The 17,344-nt window shown below is 49.3% G+C and overlaps 8 protein-coding genes across 8 annotated transcripts; 4 read left to right on the plus strand and 4 right to left on the minus strand.

Annotated features, from left to right (window-relative positions):
* Positions 1 to 235: 235 nt before the first annotated feature.
* TRV_06680 (uncharacterized protein) lies at positions 236 to 1,707 on the minus strand (the record flags this gene model as incomplete). The annotated part of the gene is made up of 4 exons (XM_003019230.1): positions 236 to 897; positions 953 to 1,058; positions 1,132 to 1,442; positions 1,479 to 1,707. 4 exons carry the CDS (start codon positions 1,705 to 1,707, stop codon positions 236 to 238), a joined length of 1,308 nt encoding a protein of 435 aa, XP_003019276.1.
* Positions 1,708 to 2,326: 619 nt separating this feature from the next.
* On the minus strand, positions 2,327 to 5,230 carry TRV_06681 (uncharacterized protein; the record flags this gene model as incomplete). Its single annotated transcript, XM_003019231.1, has 6 exons — positions 2,327 to 2,427; positions 2,494 to 2,655; positions 2,726 to 3,736; positions 3,806 to 4,217; positions 4,287 to 5,140; positions 5,167 to 5,230. 6 exons carry the CDS (start codon positions 5,228 to 5,230, stop codon positions 2,327 to 2,329), a joined length of 2,604 nt encoding a protein of 867 aa, XP_003019277.1.
* A 1,736-nt stretch (positions 5,231 to 6,966) lies between these two features.
* TRV_06682 (uncharacterized protein) lies at positions 6,967 to 8,613 on the plus strand (the record flags this gene model as incomplete). The annotated part of the gene is made up of 2 exons (XM_003019232.1): positions 6,967 to 8,284; positions 8,354 to 8,613. The coding sequence occupies 2 exons, from the start codon at positions 6,967 to 6,969 to the stop codon at positions 8,611 to 8,613; spliced, it is 1,578 nt and encodes a 525-aa protein (XP_003019278.1).
* A 397-nt stretch (positions 8,614 to 9,010) lies between these two features.
* Positions 9,011 to 9,439, plus strand: TRV_06683 (uncharacterized protein; the record flags this gene model as incomplete). Its single annotated transcript, XM_003019233.1, has 1 exon — positions 9,011 to 9,439. One exon carries the CDS (start codon positions 9,011 to 9,013, stop codon positions 9,437 to 9,439), a length of 429 nt encoding a protein of 142 aa, XP_003019279.1.
* Positions 9,440 to 10,090: 651 nt separating this feature from the next.
* On the minus strand, positions 10,091 to 11,182 carry TRV_06684 (uncharacterized protein; the record flags this gene model as incomplete). The annotated part of the gene is made up of 1 exon (XM_003019234.1): positions 10,091 to 11,182. One exon carries the CDS (start codon positions 11,180 to 11,182, stop codon positions 10,091 to 10,093), a length of 1,092 nt encoding a protein of 363 aa, XP_003019280.1.
* A 979-nt stretch (positions 11,183 to 12,161) lies between these two features.
* On the plus strand, positions 12,162 to 13,595 carry TRV_06685 (O-methyltransferase, putative; the record flags this gene model as incomplete). The annotated part of the gene is made up of 5 exons (XM_003019235.1): positions 12,162 to 12,323; positions 12,388 to 12,511; positions 12,568 to 12,691; positions 12,748 to 13,190; positions 13,279 to 13,595. The coding sequence occupies 5 exons, from the start codon at positions 12,162 to 12,164 to the stop codon at positions 13,593 to 13,595; spliced, it is 1,170 nt and encodes a 389-aa protein (XP_003019281.1).
* A 131-nt stretch (positions 13,596 to 13,726) lies between these two features.
* Positions 13,727 to 14,759, minus strand: TRV_06686 (uncharacterized protein; the record flags this gene model as incomplete). Its single annotated transcript, XM_003019236.1, has 4 exons — positions 13,727 to 14,053; positions 14,123 to 14,241; positions 14,313 to 14,584; positions 14,665 to 14,759. The coding sequence occupies 4 exons, from the start codon at positions 14,757 to 14,759 to the stop codon at positions 13,727 to 13,729; spliced, it is 813 nt and encodes a 270-aa protein (XP_003019282.1).
* Positions 14,760 to 15,370: 611 nt separating this feature from the next.
* On the plus strand, positions 15,371 to 15,769 carry TRV_06687 (uncharacterized protein; the record flags this gene model as incomplete). The annotated part of the gene is made up of 1 exon (XM_003019237.1): positions 15,371 to 15,769. One exon carries the CDS (start codon positions 15,371 to 15,373, stop codon positions 15,767 to 15,769), a length of 399 nt encoding a protein of 132 aa, XP_003019283.1.
* Between the last annotated feature and the right edge of the window lie 1,575 nt (positions 15,770 to 17,344).

A 17,344-nucleotide genomic window follows, 5' to 3' on the forward strand; every position in this document is an offset into this window, starting at 1 on the left:
ATGCACCAAACACTTCACACATATATCCGACAGTGAGCCCGCCATGTCATTTGTGAACTTGGGATGAATGTATAGATTAACAATAAATACGTTCTTTAGCGTTGCGTAACCACCCAGCCTTCCAATGCAAATCATCCGGAAACACAACTCCATGGTAGACAAAATAGTATTCAAAAATCCAAAAAACCAGTGCTTGCGCCAATTAATATGCACCTCTCGACTCCAGACCAGTACATCAGGATGCCATAGAAAGGCACTCATCAAGAATCGAGTTAAGTTGGCTATGGTCCGCAGCCGTAGCACCGTCCCAGTCCCATGGCTCTTCATCGATATCCATCTCGTCTCCAGAGGGTATATGATCAGCACTATCGGTAGCAGCGTTGGCCTCTTGTATGTAACATTGGTTTTCTGCTTCAAGTTCTTCTTCAAGATATCCCCCCATTATCTGGCTAATGATAAGGGGCATGTGCCCAAGAGCCCCAGGCGCGATGTCAAGGGTCAATTTGAGGTCACGTAGCCCCAACGGTTGGCGATTGCTCGCTTCCTTTGCTTCAACAGGGAGAAGCCCGTTGGTGGTATTTCTAACCAGCTCTCCTCGTGTAAATGCCATTTCTTCACGTTCTAATTGGCGGCGATATTTCCTTGTCGTCATTCCATTTATAGTTCCTGAGGGACCATTACATTTGGTCCGGCCGAAGACATTGGAGAGAAATGACTTTACAAAATTTTCAGTCGCAATAGCCATGTACGTCGCACATGCGAAAGTAGCTCCATTTGATATGGATTCCTCATAGCAAATAGGTGTCATGCGCGCATATATTGATTCGGAGTCAGGAAACTCTCCCGTTTCTGATGCTAGAGGTTGGGCGTATCGTTTACGAATCTCAAGCTCCCAGTCTATCAACCGTTAGATAATGATTGGAAAATAGAAGCAATTAACAGCAAGTCATACTTGTTTTGTTTAAGCCGCCGGCGCTCGCAGGAACCTGGTCCGGAAGCCTGATCTGTCTTGCCAGTTGATATTCCTCAAGAGGGTTGGGAAGGGTACTTGGATCGGGCTATAATTGCCATGTCAGCGGAGCTGCAGGTTCAACAGGCCAAAAAATTTTGTATTTCTAGTGGAATGCTTACCTCTGGGATCGCTTTTAATCTTCGCCTATCTCTCGGCGGGAGCTGCATGACCTCGGTCTTGAGACGCTGTTCAGCGGCATCTCCAGAGGCCGGTTTTGACACCACTGTTGGCTTGTCATTTGCGGAAACCCAGCTCGCAACTCCATGGTCAGGAAGGTCCCTAGTCAGATTTCCCAGCAACGCGCAGACGAAATTATTGTGAAGTCGTTCGCGCTTTGGGTCAACGGCTAGCAATGGCGCAGCTCGAAGGGTAAATTCATTTTGATTAAGGTGCCCTAACAAAAAAAAAAATATAGTAAGCACACCAAAGCCTATGGAATTAGATGTCAATCACTGCTTAGACGTACCAAGCAAGAAGAGTGTGATGGCCTGCTTATACTCGGTCCAACCATCCCCGATTGCGCTTTTCAGCTCGGTATAAATAGGCTCGACATCAAGGCGCGGAACAGATATGAGCGCCTTAGTCGTTTTTTGGGCTATCGGAGGGCCAGTTGGGACAGGCTTGGTGGTAGTAGACGCCGGCGCAACCGTCGCAAAGTCGGTCGTCCCTGTCAGGGCCGCAGGGTCGATCTGCATGGTGAAGGTGTTGATGTTGGTCGAGGTGGCCAGGCGCTCGCGCGAGGCCAGGGCAGGCTGGCTCAGGCCCTCATCTAAATAACAGAGAAGATGCCGATGTCTGCCGGCGCTTATCCTTGCCTAACATGCACCTGATGGAGTTTTGCTCGCTTAAAGCCAAAGTCGATGGTTTGTCTCGTCGTCGCAGCGAGAAAAAAGGCGTCGGCGTTTGAAAGAGGATAGCTTATGTAAGCAGGACAGCAACCTACTATCAAAAAAGGAGGTTGGTGATAGGGAGGACAGTCTTTCTTTGCCCTATATGGACGTGAATTATCTGATACACAGGCAGTTTGCAAGATATATGGGTGTATACATCTCCTGCAGGTCGGGCATATGCCTGTGCTGTTGATTCGAGAATAAGATTACAGGGCCGAGGAATTTTGCTATGTACGTATCCTTCACTTGATATTAACTACCGTTATTGATAATTGATAAGTTTTATAGAAGCCAGGGAGAAGACGGTATTGATTGACCGCAAAGAGTGGCAAGAATGGGAATGTATGTTCGTAAAGAAATAAGTAGGTACTTGCAGCAGGGGGTATATAGTTAAACAGTAAACGCGGAAAGGGAGACCGTACCATCACTGAAGAGTGATAGCATCCTCATCGATAACTCCAAAGAGCTTTCTTACACCTTGCATTAATACCACAATCTCCTTTGATAGTTGAGCAGTAACGAGTGCTATTGAAAACCCCAATGTGAGTTATTAGGTTCTATCGAGAACGAGAAGGGAGTCTCAAAACATACCGTATGCATATAGAAGAGCATAGTCTTCATCCGTAGTCAATCGAGATGCCTGCTTATCATTCCTGAAATGATGGAGACGGGCCAAAAGACGATCTCGAGCATGTTCGGTGTCTGGAAGAACCTCGTTCAACGCATATCCCAGTTTCATCGAAGATGCCATAACTATTGCCACGTTAGATTTCCCAATTATCGGCTAGAAGATAGTTTGACATAAACGGGACGATGAAAATACCTGATAACAAATGGCTTATTCTAGCAGATAATTGCATCCTTTCCCGTAAAGTGTATCTCAACATTGCCGCTTCACCTTCGGAAGCAGTGAGGTTCTTCATTATCTCAAGATTCATGGCCTGAAAAGCATCAAGCAGCCTTCTAGACCCGGAAACAAGAACTTTATACTCGGCATCTGGAAATGGTCTCTTTAACGAAAATTCTGACCTTGCTGACACCAAAAGCGAGTCCAGGTAGTTCAGGAAGAGCTGTAGCTTGATCCTTTCCCGCACGTCGAAATAAGGAGATGTCGGTCCTCCCTGAATCATGGTAGAGAGCGGATCGCGTTTCCAGATGACGCTGAGACGAAGCCAAAATACGCTCAAGCCATCCTTAAGTTTCCGTTTTGCACTGGACGGCCAAATAATCCTGGTGATTATGATACCCCACAGGATACCGACAAACACAGCAACCACTCTGTGAAGAGTGATATCAGTAATCACAGGATCTTCGCCCCCTTCGTCCACGCCGTCATCAGCGCCCTCCTTAGCTAATGCGTATGCATAGAGGACAACAAGGTTATAGGTAAGCATGATGAACCTCCCCATAGGGCCATTGCCTCGAGCTATTGTGATATAAGCAGTGCAAAAGGACATTACCCATCCAAATAGAGCAAGGAAGATAACATTCGCTTCTGCAACATACCAACTAGCGAGAGCACAAATGGCTCCGATGCATGTGCCAAGAAACCTAGCGTAGCCAGTGGTATTTGATGCCCCTATTGTCATTGAGCAGACAAGCATGTAGGATACTAAACCCCACTCCCCTCTCCAGGCAGAGTATATGGGCCTAGTTTCGGGCATGAATGAGGGCAGCGCATATATGGCAGCACCGGCACCTACTTTAATGGCGAACTTCGTGTCATCACGTCGAAAGACATGCAGTGCCTTCCAAACCCTGTACCTGAAAGTGGTTTTGGTGAAAGGGACGTCAATTGCTTTATCCTTTTTATTTTTGTCTTCCAGTGGGTCTACTGTGCACACAAAAGTTAGTTTGTTGGAAAATCAGGCAGTGCATATAGGTGATATCAGAGGGGACAAACCGGAGTCAAGTGATCCTATATTTTCATCTTGCTCCCGATCCGAAGTCCACGGCATGATCCAACGCCATGTTCTTCCATTTGGGCGCTCGTCAGCTTCTAATTGAAGCTGATCAAGAATGCTGAGGAATTCTTTAAGTTGCTCGCCAAACTCTAGGAGAGAGAAACTGAAATGACCACAGCTAGCTGCAACTTCTTCTAAGTCCGCCTCAACTCCAAGGGGCTTTCCCTTAGCAAGTATTAAATCCTTCTGGCTGTATATTATATTCAAAGCATCATTTCTAGCGTGTCGGTATAGGTCAAGAGCCCGCTCAAGACTTGTTCGGAACTTCTTATTAACCGTAACTTTATAATCCGGAGCTGGGCCATAAGGGAGTTCTCCTAGAATTTCCTTTAGGGTATATGCCAAAGAGTTCTATAGTGTGCTATGGTTAGTCGCATTGCGTTCTAGCATTCAAGTACAAAGAAAGGGCTCAATAAATACCATTGAAGGTCCAAGGTGAGTAATAAACCTTTCAAACATGTCTGCGGGGGCTTGAACAAATTCTGTAGGTGTATTTGCTGTTTGAGGACGTTCAGGTGAGCGTATTGTTGTAGCACCAGATGATGGTGACTGGAGGCCATCTGAACGAATAGACATAAGTGGCCTGTCGAGGAGGCGGATGGGAGATCCATTGTGTAGCAATCGCAATGTGTCAAAGGTATTTATATCCTGTTGTGGCTGTTGGAATTGGTTCAGAATATCGAATTGAAGGGCTGCAGCACTTCGAAGTCCGCCGATACTCTGGGATATGTCCTGGATGCAACGGACTAATCTCTTCTCAAGCCGGTATTCCTCCTCAGTGCCGGCAACATAGTGCTCAAACTTAGCTTCTTTAAGAAGTTTTTCCATTTTCGAGTATGCAGCTTTGTTCTTGCATGACGCATCAAGGAAAGGCCGTTGTTCAAGGCTGCTCTCAAGCCCTGATGCTCCATATATAAAACTCTCCGTAATGATCTCCAGCATATCAGAGAGGGAGTCTGTCATATCAACCATATTTTGGCGTAGCTTCTTCTTTGCAGAAATAGGGAATACTATAAAACAGACCATCATTGTAGCCACAACTCCCATAACAACCATTTTGAAGACTTGGATGATTTTAGCAAAAGACAGGTCACCTCGCTGTACAGATCCTTCCTTCGTCATGACAGTGATGATTGCCAGAGAAGCAAGTGAGCATGCGACATTGACCAGTGGGTCACCTCGTCTCTGTTTTACCCATCCAATGAAGCCGAGGCCACCGCCGCAGAAGACGATCAGATGATAACATGGCCGAGAGGAAGCATGTGGAGCCCTTCCTGAAAGATCACCGAAACACCCATACTGGTAATCGATATAAAGGCAGCATAGCAAAAGGCGATGAAAGCCAGTACGAATGCCTCCATCATGCTACCTTTTGTTGGGCTGGGTGGAAATATACGGTGACTGTCGCAACAGTATGCTTCCCAGACTGGTCGCCGAGAAATCGATAAAGCACTGGGACAAACGTCGCCATCGAGCCCAGTAGGTACGCGAGACTGCATTTCAAAATGCCTTTTCCTGTCTCTGACTGCATAAACGAACGCAACCTGCCAGCTGTCGCTGTTGCCTGATGCATCCAACCCGCACGCTCCGGGCCGTCATCTTCAGCGCGAGGGCTCCTCTGCAGCAATGGAGTGTGTTCATCGTCCCCGTCATGTCCGGCTGATAGATTGGGGGTGCCGTGTACACGCTGGCCGGTGCTGGGAACAATATACGTAGCCTGTCGGAGCTATTGTAGAGATAACGGTCAGCTAGCGAGCTCTTAGGTCTTAGCATTCATTTAGCACGAAACCCACATTGTGCCGACAAGGCCGGTTGTTAGGCGTACAGGTCTGCGGCATGCTCAAGATCCAGGTCCATAGCCCCGGCAGCAGTCTGTCCTTTTTGTTTCTGTCGCTCTGGAGATCTAGCGGTGATGATGAAGATGTCGATGTTTTGAATGTTTTGATGTTTTGGAGGGCGGGAGCTGGAGCTCAAGCCGTTGACGCGAGTGATTACGTCATAACAAGTTACCGACTAGCCACTTTAACCCAACGTCAATTTCAACCTCATTTCATCTTTGTCGTCCATTTGAAGGACACGTCCATACACAGGCCGTTCCCTCTCTATCGTGTTCATTGCTGCAGTTTGGTGCTAAGAGCCCGGGCAGTAATCACTAACGGTCTCAGACGTGCAGCCCTGTAAGGAATTTTCCAAGCCCGGAGTTCCAAGCCAGTACTAACGAAGGTCCACGGCCCAAGCAACAGGGATATCAACTTTGTCAGAAATGGACCGAGAAAATTTTCGGGAGATCTCCCCCCTAGTTAGCGCAAGGTGTCTTGCAAGCCAGACGCCCAGCGCCAGTCGCGGTGTCGGTAGACGCCATGAGGTGGTAAAATAGAATGTTTTGGTTGCTCTGTCTGTCTATATGGCCGTGATTATACCCAAGAGCTCCCCACAGGATGGATCCAGCGCGCCAAGGGTGGAGAACTTTTCTTGAGCCGAGGACGAAGAGCTCATCAATTTCCTTCATGGCAACCGGCAACCAGCTCATAGGCCCTAACACCATAAGAGTCTCCCTACCAGACCCGGCATCTCTAAGGAGTTGTGGTCAAAGTCTATACCTCGTTCCATAGAAGGGAGCTTTGCCCGGCCTACGCGCGAATAGTACCCCTCCTTTTTTGCTTGGAAAGCCTAAAGAATATCGTTGAATCGCAGGGTATTATCCACGTAAGTATGCCTCGGAGGCCGGAGATGCAGAATTCGACGAGGGAATTCTCCTGTTCAGTAACCATGTCCACCACTACTGGCAGCAAGCGGAATCTGTCTTGCCTTTCAAATTAACACTGTTGCTGAAGAGTCAACAATCGAGGGATTATTGCTGCACGTGGACTTGTGATAGACCAGGTCAATCATCAAGGGACCCTAGTCCCTCCATTGGCAGAATCGGCCAGCTTGTGAACTATGGAAATACATACGAGTATATATAGCTCAATTGTATCCCGCACTCCTCGGAATAAAGCAGCGAGTCGACTACAGCATTCTGAGTGTGCTGCCTTCCAGTATTCGCCTACTCTTTGCTTTTCCTTTTCGGAAATCCCCAGACCAGCAGTTCTCCTACAGGATGGCGCCCTCGCAACACTCCCGGCGTCGCCCTGGGTTCTTCTCCTGGTCACAGACAGCCGTGGCTGCGGCAGTTGCCATTATCACCGTGATGGCAGTTTTACCCCAGGCTCAGGCATCGGAGTCTGTCGGTGAACAGCAGCGCAGGGATATACCAGCCGGGAAGCGAAATGTCATCCTCATGGTTTCCGATGGAATGGGCCCTCAAAGTGTCGATATGGCTCGAGCCTTCCGAAAGTGGCAGACTGGCAACGAGCACGTCCTCTACCTAGACGACCACCTGATCGGCCAGTCGCGTACCAGATCCTCCAATAGCCCGATCACCGACTCTGCAGCTGGTGCCACCGCATTTTCTTGTGGAAAGAAGACCTACAACGGTGCTATCGCTGTTCTGCCCGATCACACCCCTTGTGGTACCGTCCTAGAGGGTGCAAAGGCCGCCGGATATAGAACTGGTTTGGTTGCTACTACAAGAATCACCGATGCCACCCCTGCGGTGTTTGCTGCCCATGCCAACTCGCGCTCCTACGAGGATTTGATTGCAGAGCAGGAAATCGGAGAACACCACCCATTGGGCCGCCAACTTGACCTTCTTCTTGGAGGAGGGAGATGCCATTTCCTTCCAGGCAGCAACGGTGGCTGCCGTGACGACAACAAGGACATTATCAAACTTGCCAAGTCCAAAGGCTTCTCATATGTTGGTGATCGTAGGGGATTTGACGGCTTGAAGGGAGGAGCTGCTGCCAAGCTCCCTCTACTTGGGCTCTTCGCTGATGACAACATTCCCTTTGAGATTGACCGCCGATATCAGAATAACGTGTACCCTTCCCTTGAGGAGATGACGCGTACTGCGTTGAAAGCACTGAGCGATGCCACTCGTGATAGCAACCAAGGTTTCTTCATTATGATCGAAGGTTCCCGTATTGATCATGCCGGTCACGGAAATGATCCTGCTGCCCAAGTCCATGAGGTTGTCGCCTTTGATAGAGCCTTTGCCGCTGTCTTGGAATTTCTCGAGCAAGATTCTACACCCGGAATCCTGATCAGTACCTCGGACCACGAAACTGGTGGTTTGTCGGCTGGTAGAGCGCGCCCGAATATTCTCAACAACGCTTCCCACTCCGCTGAGTATCTGGGAGAAGTCCTCGAAAACCACGGTGGCGACCATGACGTTGCTCGCCAGCTTGTGGAGGAGGGTCTTGGAATTCACGATGCATCCGATCGTGAAATTGACTCTGTTGTTCGTAACGGAGAGGAAGGTTTTGCTGAATTGATCAGCCAGCGGGCCCAGGTTGGATGGTCGACTGGTGGCCACACCGGTAAGTCCCTTCCCAAGAATTTCTATTGTTGTTTAATGTGATCAGCACACTAATATCTGGCAACGCCAGCTGTCAACGTTAATATCTATGCTTCTTCCCGCGAAGATGCCAGCGCTCTTGTAGGTACTCATGAAAATACGGAGATCGGAAACTTCCTAGCGAAATATCTTCGGGTAGATCTCAACGCTATCACAAAGCGCCTAGAGGGCATCAGGACCACACCACGCCGTAGAGCCTTGTCAGACTCGTCTTGGATGGGTAAACCACTATCTGCCGAGGACCTCGAGGAGCTGAAGCACAGACACGGCAACTATACCACCAAGGCATAATTTCAAATTGGATTCCACAATCTCAGCTTTAATTAACAAATGGAGCAGCCGGATACGGACTTCTCACTCCAAGCTTTCTTGTGTTCGATAGCTAGCTGGATAACTAGGTTGCAGACAACAATCGAAAAAGGATGGTGTCTACCTAATGGTATCTGATTCCGTGATCCATTTTATGCGGCAACCGACGACTTCTTCAGTCTGCAATACGTATATGTGTTTTAGTTTGCGTAAAACTAGTCAATGCAAACCACCAATAGGCAGTGTATGATGCCGCACTCAGTGGACTAGTTATTAAATTCGATATTCTCACTCGCCGGCCAAATTTGACGTCATAAGCAGCTTTGGATACAATCAATGGACGATACTTTCCTTCCATTTTACAAACATATAAATATCGATGTCGACTTTGCTGAAGCAAATAACCGAAGAACAGATAGCTCGAAGTTACTCGGTAGGGTCACAGGACTGTGAAAGAAGAAACATGTCGCCCTGGACGGGCTCGAAGCTCTTGGTCAGGCTTCCCAAGGGAACACCGCGCATCAAATATATCAATATGAGAGAATTGCAAGGCGCAATTAAGAGCCGGGCGTCAGAATGCTACGAAGATGGCTGCAAAGGCACCTTCCTTGTAGTGACGGCAATACCCTCTACTTTTATCACGGAAGTGGACGAGTTCTACGGTGATAGAAGCCCGGGGTTCGCCATCAATATTGACGAAAGCCTTGCAGTCGTCGAGACCATGCATTCTAAGCCACGCGAAATCCTGGCCCAGAACCTTGTCATTCACATAGGGAGTGCCACGAGTGAGCTTGCCCATCTCGAATAATACATGGTGGCGGCATTTAACGCCGCACGGACGAACCGGACGACCGTCTATTAGCGCTCTCATCCTTGAGAACTTCAAATCTCTCACAGAGTGTGGTGATATCGAAAGCTTACCTCAACCGATCAGGCCACTGCCTTCGACGATGGAAAATTTTGCCAAAAGGGCAATGAATCACTGACCCGACATCAGAGGGTATGCCGACCAGGAAACTGAGAACCTCTAGCTCAAGTGCCAGCTCTAGCATAGACTAGGACTGCCTTTGGGTGACCGTTACCCCAGGATATACTTTGGATAAGAAGAGTATTGCAATCCAATCCTGCTCTATTATCTGTGCTATAATGGAATTCGCTGCATTGTCTTACTATCCAGGGAAATTCGATGTCTACAAACGATCTAATAGAAGCTCTCATAGCGACGACTGTGATGCTTGCGGGATGGCAGGGAGGGGGTTGACCTGGAGCGAAGAGAAGTTCATAAGAGAGCCGAATACTTTATTAAACCGACCTACCCGGTTGGCACGAGAAGTAGCCCCCGCCTAGCACTCAAAGCGACAGAGACACAATATGCTAGCTAGCAGTTGGACTAGAATGGAAAATAGCTAGAGTATCTACCACCCGAGGCCAATGTTCAAATCGGCTCCGCGTCGAGTCTTCAGTCAAGGAACTTATTAACCAGCCACGCAAGTCTGTGGGCGATAATTTTGAGGTTCCGCTTATCCCATCCAACCCGAAAGAAGGGCACCATTCTCCCGTGCCCTAACACCTGCCCCCAAACCAGGCAGTCATGTATATAATAGTACTGGGAAATGATCCGGCAGTTGATCCACTCCTCATCGAGGTAAGATGTGAACGGATCGGTGCTATTAACCCTTCTATAGAATACATCATGAGCAAGACGTATAGTTGTCCAGTGAATCTTTCTCCTGATTTCATCAGAATGCACCTCCACTCGAATTGAGGGAGCACCTCGCAATCTACTATAGAACGGCAAAACTAGTATATCGTAGATGTACCAACCACGGGAATTATATCCTCCATCTGGGTAAGGGACTAACCTATAGCAAGTATCCACCCAGCTTAACATCTTGCGTTTTCTGTACTTCAGTTGCTTCAAGACTTGACGGTTATCTAGATCGTAGCCAGCACAATCAACATATGTATCTTGCAGACTCAACTCCTTTCCCTTCTGCAGTCGAATGACTATAGGCGGGAGCAGTGAAGTATCGAGCAGTTCAAGCGTCCTGATAACATTCCTCCACCTCCAGAAAAATCCATTTTCGTCTTCCGGGTTAGATATATGGATTTCGATAGCGGCTAACTTGCAGAAAGGAAAATGGTCGAAGCGGCGTTCTCTGCTTTTGGCCCGGCATTTGAGCGTCCACACCGGTCCGTCACAGAAGATACCCTTTCGCACACGCCTCCGAAGGCGCAAAGCACACCAGAATCGTTTCCCTGAATCTGGAGGGGGGGAGAGATCGATAATCATGCGTGTCTTGGAGAAGATGACGTCTGAGATCTCTTGGTACAGTCTGCTGCTGACCAGGAGGATTCTGAGATCCATGTATTCCGACTGAGATGGAGTCAATTTGTCCCCCTGGTCTACAGGGAAATAATCCAGCCAGATGAGTTCGCGGATCTCATAGGGCAGCCTGGAGAAGACTCCCAGGCCAGGATTCAAGGCCATAATTGACTGATGAGTGGTTGCATCAATCGCCGTGCATATTTGGTGATCCTCAATATCCATGCTCAGATTCTGATAGTAATTGGTAGAGCGTAGTATAGGAGTTACAAACTATCAACGGATGCATAGGTCGGGAGATGTCGTAGTTGAGTGAAAATTGAAGATGGCCATAATGATGCCACTTTGGAGGTTTATATGCCTACATTGAAATGATGTCATGACTTCATCCAAGCATCGTCAACTATACGTAACGAGGCAGTTTGGATGGCGAGAAGGCGAAGTGGTAGTATCAAACAGTGGTTTCCTGTGTCGTGTGTATGATAGCCGGCTACCCCTATTTCAACCGGCTTTGCACTCGTGGCTCATATCTATTCCGTCAGCTAGTTAGTTAACAAACTACAACGCTGACGTTGCTTTAGCGCTGCGAGTTATGGTAGCTTTCAACCCTGCAGCAAACAAACTGCTAATCGTCCTTAATTTGCCCCTTAAGATCGGGCTTATCCGCTCGAATGGCCCGGACTCCGGACCCGTCTCAGGCCCCCCTGGACTCGCCAGCCAACGAGCAGGCAATACGAATGGCCCGTCGAGCCGTGTTGGGCGCTGTGGGAACAAAGAACCCTACCCCGAGCCCAGGGATGCTGGTTATACGAAGCAGAAGCATGGAGTGACGCCCCTCGCTGCCATGCACGCCATGTCAATCTGGAGTTACACCCTTAGATGCGAACGCAAGGCCCGACGAGGCTGGTCGACCGAGTTAGTTATGGTTACGTTCCACCGCGAGAGCAAAGACTGACGGCGAGATGAAAGAGCTTTCGGGCGCTTCGCCGTTTCTCTGGGCCGGACGAGCTGCTCCCCCCTATAAATACCCTCATCTCTGCCCGCAGGGAACAAAGCAGATCAGTTAACTGTCGCCCTCGAGCTAACTAGTTGACTGGTTAGCTGCCTGACTTGTACGCCCTGAGAAGCCCCTCTCTTGAGTAGAAGCCCACTGTGCGCTCTGTCTACCGCTTGACCACCTATTCCTCCTCCTCCTGTCAGCACCATGGACTCTGCTACTGCGCTCATATCCAAGCTGCAGACCCTCGCTTCGAGGCTCAGCAATGAGGAAGATCGTGATGCGCGAAAGGAGTGCTTGCAGATAAGCAAGGCCCTCACGGCGCAACTGGAGGAGCCAGAGAATGTAGCTGTCGACATGATCTTTTCTGTATGTATTTGGTGCTCCTGGTATATATATGTGCCTTTAAGGAGTACTGACCCGTCATTTACAGCCCATGATTGCCGTCAGTGCTCGAATTGCAGTTGATTTGAACCTTTTTGCCCTCATTGCAAAGGAAGAGCCCGTCACTTCGGCTAAGCTCGCTGAGCTGTCTGGCGCAGAAGAGCTGTTGATAAGTATGGGTGTCTGATGGCAGCTATATCAATTTGATTTCTGACCGTCACTCGTCCAGTACGCATTCTACGGCCTCTCTCCGCCATCCATTTTGTCGAAGAAGTGGCGCCAAAGACATGGAAGGCTACTCGTATCACCCACGCCATGGCTATTGAGGGAATAGCTGCCGGTCATCGAATGATGTTAGTTACTATATACTGTCAGGCAAAAGGGACACTCCCAGCTAATATAGCTATAGTTCGCGATTCGTCGTTATCTCAATGCAAAGTGCGCCGGCCTATCTAAAGAAACATGGCTATGCCTGTCCAACCGATCCCAGAGATGGGTTGATGCAATATGCCTTCAACTCCAAGCTGAGTGCGTTTGAGCAGGTGACGTCCGATCCAGCTTTGCTCAAGGACTTCAACACCTTCATGGGCAGTACCATGGGTGCTAGAAGGTACTGGGTGGACTGGTACCCCGTCCAAGACCGAATTGTCGATGGAGCATCTCCCGACAAGGCCCTACTTGTCGATGTTGGAGCTGGAAAGAGCCATGACTTGCTAGCATTCCAAGAAAAGTTTCCCAATGCAGGCCGGTTGGTTCTGGAAGATCTCGCAGCCGTTACTGAGACTCTGGACTCCTTGGATCCAGCAATTGAGAAAGTTCCGTACGACTTTTACACCGAGCAGCCTGTTATTGGTAAGTTGCTACCCCAAGTCCTTTCTCCATATATAGTCATTTAGTTATATGCAGCTCTTGCACGATCGTATGCTAACCCTTTGTTTAGGTGCCAGAGTCTACTTTTACCATCATATCCTCCACGACTGGTCGGATGCTTGCTGTCTTAAGATTCTCGAGAAGGTAGTCGCAGCTATGACCCCTGGATACTCGAAACTGCTGCTCCACGAAATGCTTGTTCTTGACCAGGCAGCCCCTCTATTCCAGGCTGAGTTGGACATGACCATGATGGCCTTCAATGGAGGAATGGAACGGACCAAGGACCAGTGGACTGCGCTGCTCGAGAAGGCTGGTCTCAAGGTAGTCCAGTTCTGGGACCCAGTTGACGAAGGTGGTGATGGCATCGTCGAAGCTATGAAGGCATAAGCAGCTCTCCCACATAGTTAGCTAGTTCGCCTAGTGTCAACAGCCTTTTAACAATACAGTTGCATTGAACTTGCTGATATCCCAACTGTGGGGTGAAATATATAACACTGAAATGAAATAGCTGCCTCTTTTCAACCCGAACTGTTCTCCGGCCTATCCAACAAGTCCACTCTAAACAGATCAAACATTCGCTCTCCAGCCCACCCGTCAAGATGTTCCCAGTTTGCGCAATAGTGCATATCTTTATCAAAATTTGTCGGGTAAAACTCCGTCGGGTCCTCGTGCTGGGCTGTGTTGTTGATCCAGCGGAAGGTGACGAGGGATAGGTCCGGCTGACACATTAGGGACTCCCGAATATATTCCACACAGTGGTCGGCGTGCTTTATTTCGCGGGCCATAGACTCTTCGTCCTTGTTGGCATAATAATGCTCTTTAAACATCATGCGCTTGACTTTTTTCTATGCCACGGATAATTCAATTAGCATCCACACATATACTACTATCCCACTGCCCGATTTTCTACATACCAAGCAGTGCAGAGAGTGATATACACTCAGTGATGCGATACCCTCTGAGTGATCTTTGGTATATACTGAAGTCAAGTTCTTCTCCTTCAGATAGCCGATAGGAACACGGATGTTGTCGTCTACTCTCGAACAAAAGAAATATGAATCAGTTCATGTCCGCAAGTCTTCCGATTTTGATAAATAGACTTACTTCGCAGAAACTTGTGCCATGCTTGCTCCATCTCCTCACGAGGAGGCCCGGCAAAGGGGTTGTTCACGATGTTTGTTGGGAACCGACGGTACTCCCATTTCAGGCCTTGTCTATCCGGTACTTTCGACAAGTCAGTAAAGGACCGATTGAGTTGATCGATAGGTAAATGGACTGACATGGAAGATGTGGTCGATTTCCTTCTTTTCCTTCCTGCAAGACATGTCTCTGGAGCCTGGGGAGGATAACGGCAAAAATAACCAGCGAATATACGACTATTATCGAGCTATGCAACAGCCATGGAAATATCCTCCTCCATATCCGCCTTTTCGGTTGCTGGTCAAATCTCGCATACTCGTCCTTGAACTCTTCTTCCGAAGCGCAATTCAGGGCCTCATCGCCCCTAAGCAGCGGCTCGACCGCATGCTCTCTTGCCTCCTTTTGCTCCATGCTTCTCCCTGAGCGAGGTTGAACATCTATGGTTGAGATACAAACCCCCCCGGCTGGACTTGTTTGCTCTTGAGCTATCAGACGTTGGAAGAAACGCCCGTCTGCCTGATTATCGGCCCACTCGATCAAGTTGTCGTCCGAGACAGGGGTATCCAGAGGAATTCAATGCAGCAGACAGCCGCTGTACTACATTACAATGCACTCGGTCCGATTATGGGCTAGTTATTCAAGCTTGACACTTTTCTTATTCTGCTTTTACAACCTCGTTAACTCCCAAAGCTTTATCAAAATTATCCAGATCCTTCTGTATTACACCCTGGATACAGGTATTGTATTATCTAGTTATCCAATGAGGCTTGGTAGATCCTTCAGAGGATTTCCCGCGACCACCCGTCCTGCCCGTATCAGAAAGCTCCAGACCACCATCAAGCCTGAAAACTCAAACGGTGTGACAGCAAATCCAGCCTAATTAACAAACGGCTGCATAAAGGATTAGGAGCCCCAAGGTCTCGCAAAGATCTTCGTCTGCTGGCCGGAGGATTTATGTCTCTTCATTAACTTCTTTATCCTGCCTGCTTGAACGCCTCACAAACGCTGCGAGTCCCCGGATCATGGAGCTATTCAATTTTAAACCTCAATACCAGCCTGTGGCCAGCAACAATTCCCCGCGGCCGGGAATCCTGCCCTTCCTGAGGCAGTATCCGCTAGGTAACTACATACTTTTACTCACCATCGCTGTGGTGTCTGCCGGGATAGGAGCGTTGATTGGAAGGTCATCTCTTGGCTGTGGGAGCTGTGTCCAGTACTCAAACCGTAAGTATACATCATCGGACCCTACCCTCCATCTACTTCGACTGGCACATGTTGCAGAAGCTTATCCTTCTCTGGCAGCTGAAATCCCGCTGGGCACCATCAAGGAGATCTTTACCTATAATCGGACATTTGGTGAAGACCCACGAATAGATAACGGCACGCTGGCAGCCTGGGACTCCCTTGTTCCAAGTGAGTAATTGCTGACGTCCCAAATATCCGTCAAGTCAAGGAACAGCCGCTAATTGAGCATGGTGTTGTCTCCGAGATAACCAGTTGGCCAAGGCACGGTACGTTTTCCTGCAGGGAGCAAGAAGATCTATACCCTGTCTGCCGTGCACCAACTACATTGCCTGGTACGTGCGAATGCCGTTGGCTCTGAATGAACTGAGTAAAAACACGACAATGTAGAAACGTGCTAACTTGAGGATGGTACGAAGTGGTCTATCCACCAGAGCTATTACGGGGCCTTGCAGTCGCGTCGTCGCGGCGATGAACAGCAGCACAACCACATCGGTCCCCATATGCGGCACTGCTTCGATTACCTGCGCCAGGGGCTGATGTGTGCCGCCGATTCAACCTTGGAGCCTGTCGATACGAGGCTAGGTGGAGTTACTGGATGGGGGAGCGAACGGGTGTGCCGAGACTACACTGCTCTGAAGGATTGGGCCGAACAACGACGAGTGAGCAACAGCAAGGGCTTCTCAGACTAGCGACCATCAGGCCAGTAGTCTAGATTGATCTGCCAGGCATGTCTCCAAACTGTCTCGTTAAAAGAAGTCTTATCAGAGGAAATATCTTTTTGGGCATACACTGCGACAGTCGAGATGTATAAATATAGAACAAGCACCGGGGGTGGTACAATAGGCTTTTTCTGTACACGCCCGCCCTGCAGAGTCGTCCTTTGGAGGCCGGCGAGGAACCCTGCCAGCAAAGTCCCAGAGTCAAGCCCTGCGTCATCCCTTCATCCGATGTGACGTCGCTGCCCTGGCCCCGGTCTTCTCCAGGTCTTCCCTCGCCCTCCTTCTTCGCCCGCCAGCCAATGCCCGCTCCACAAAGCGGCCCATCCTGGACCCACTGATCCCCGCGCCCCACCTGAGCTTAAAACAAACTTAGCAACAGTGATTGGCTGGACAACGGCAACGGATCGACTGGCGCTTGCACCGATACAGCCAACCAGAGGCCGCCATTCTCTCAGTCGGCTGCGACCTCTCGATTTCTATTGGTTCCTGGTGTGTGGATCGGCCTCGAGCTGGACCCGCAAGTTCGGGCCGCGCGGGGGCCAGCTGGATCCACCGCCAAGACCCGCGACGGTTTTGGTATGTATAAACATCACCAGAGAAAAACAGCCTCTTGGTGGTGTCGGATTTGATATCAACGAACGAACCGTGGCGGAGTTCGGAGCAGATTAGCGGGGCATTTTTGTCTGTCTGTAAGAGACAGAGGTGCGCCCTGCTGTGACCGGCAAGTACAGTTACTCCCAGGCCCTCCTGCGCTGCAAGGCTGTTGGAAGCGGCATCCTGGTGCTCCGACTGCTCTCGCGCCCTTTTCCATGTAGGACATGGCGTGACAGAACCGCTTATGCTGCCAAAAAATAGGCATAATGCATACTGGTATGCAGGGATGGCCGAGGTATTGGGAGCACATGACGGTACATATATGTGTATTTCGGCCGGGGGAAGGCGGTACGGCCATACAAATATAGAACGTAATTTAAATCCTACCCAACGGACAGGGGGGGGGGGGGGGGGGGGTGTTGCTTACATGCAAGGCAA

Source organism: Trichophyton verrucosum (assembly GCF_000151505.1).
Source record: "Trichophyton verrucosum HKI 0517 chromosome Unknown contig00773_1.f1.exp, whole genome shotgun sequence".
NCBI classification, from domain to species: Eukaryota; Fungi; Ascomycota; class Eurotiomycetes; order Onygenales; family Arthrodermataceae; genus Trichophyton; species Trichophyton verrucosum.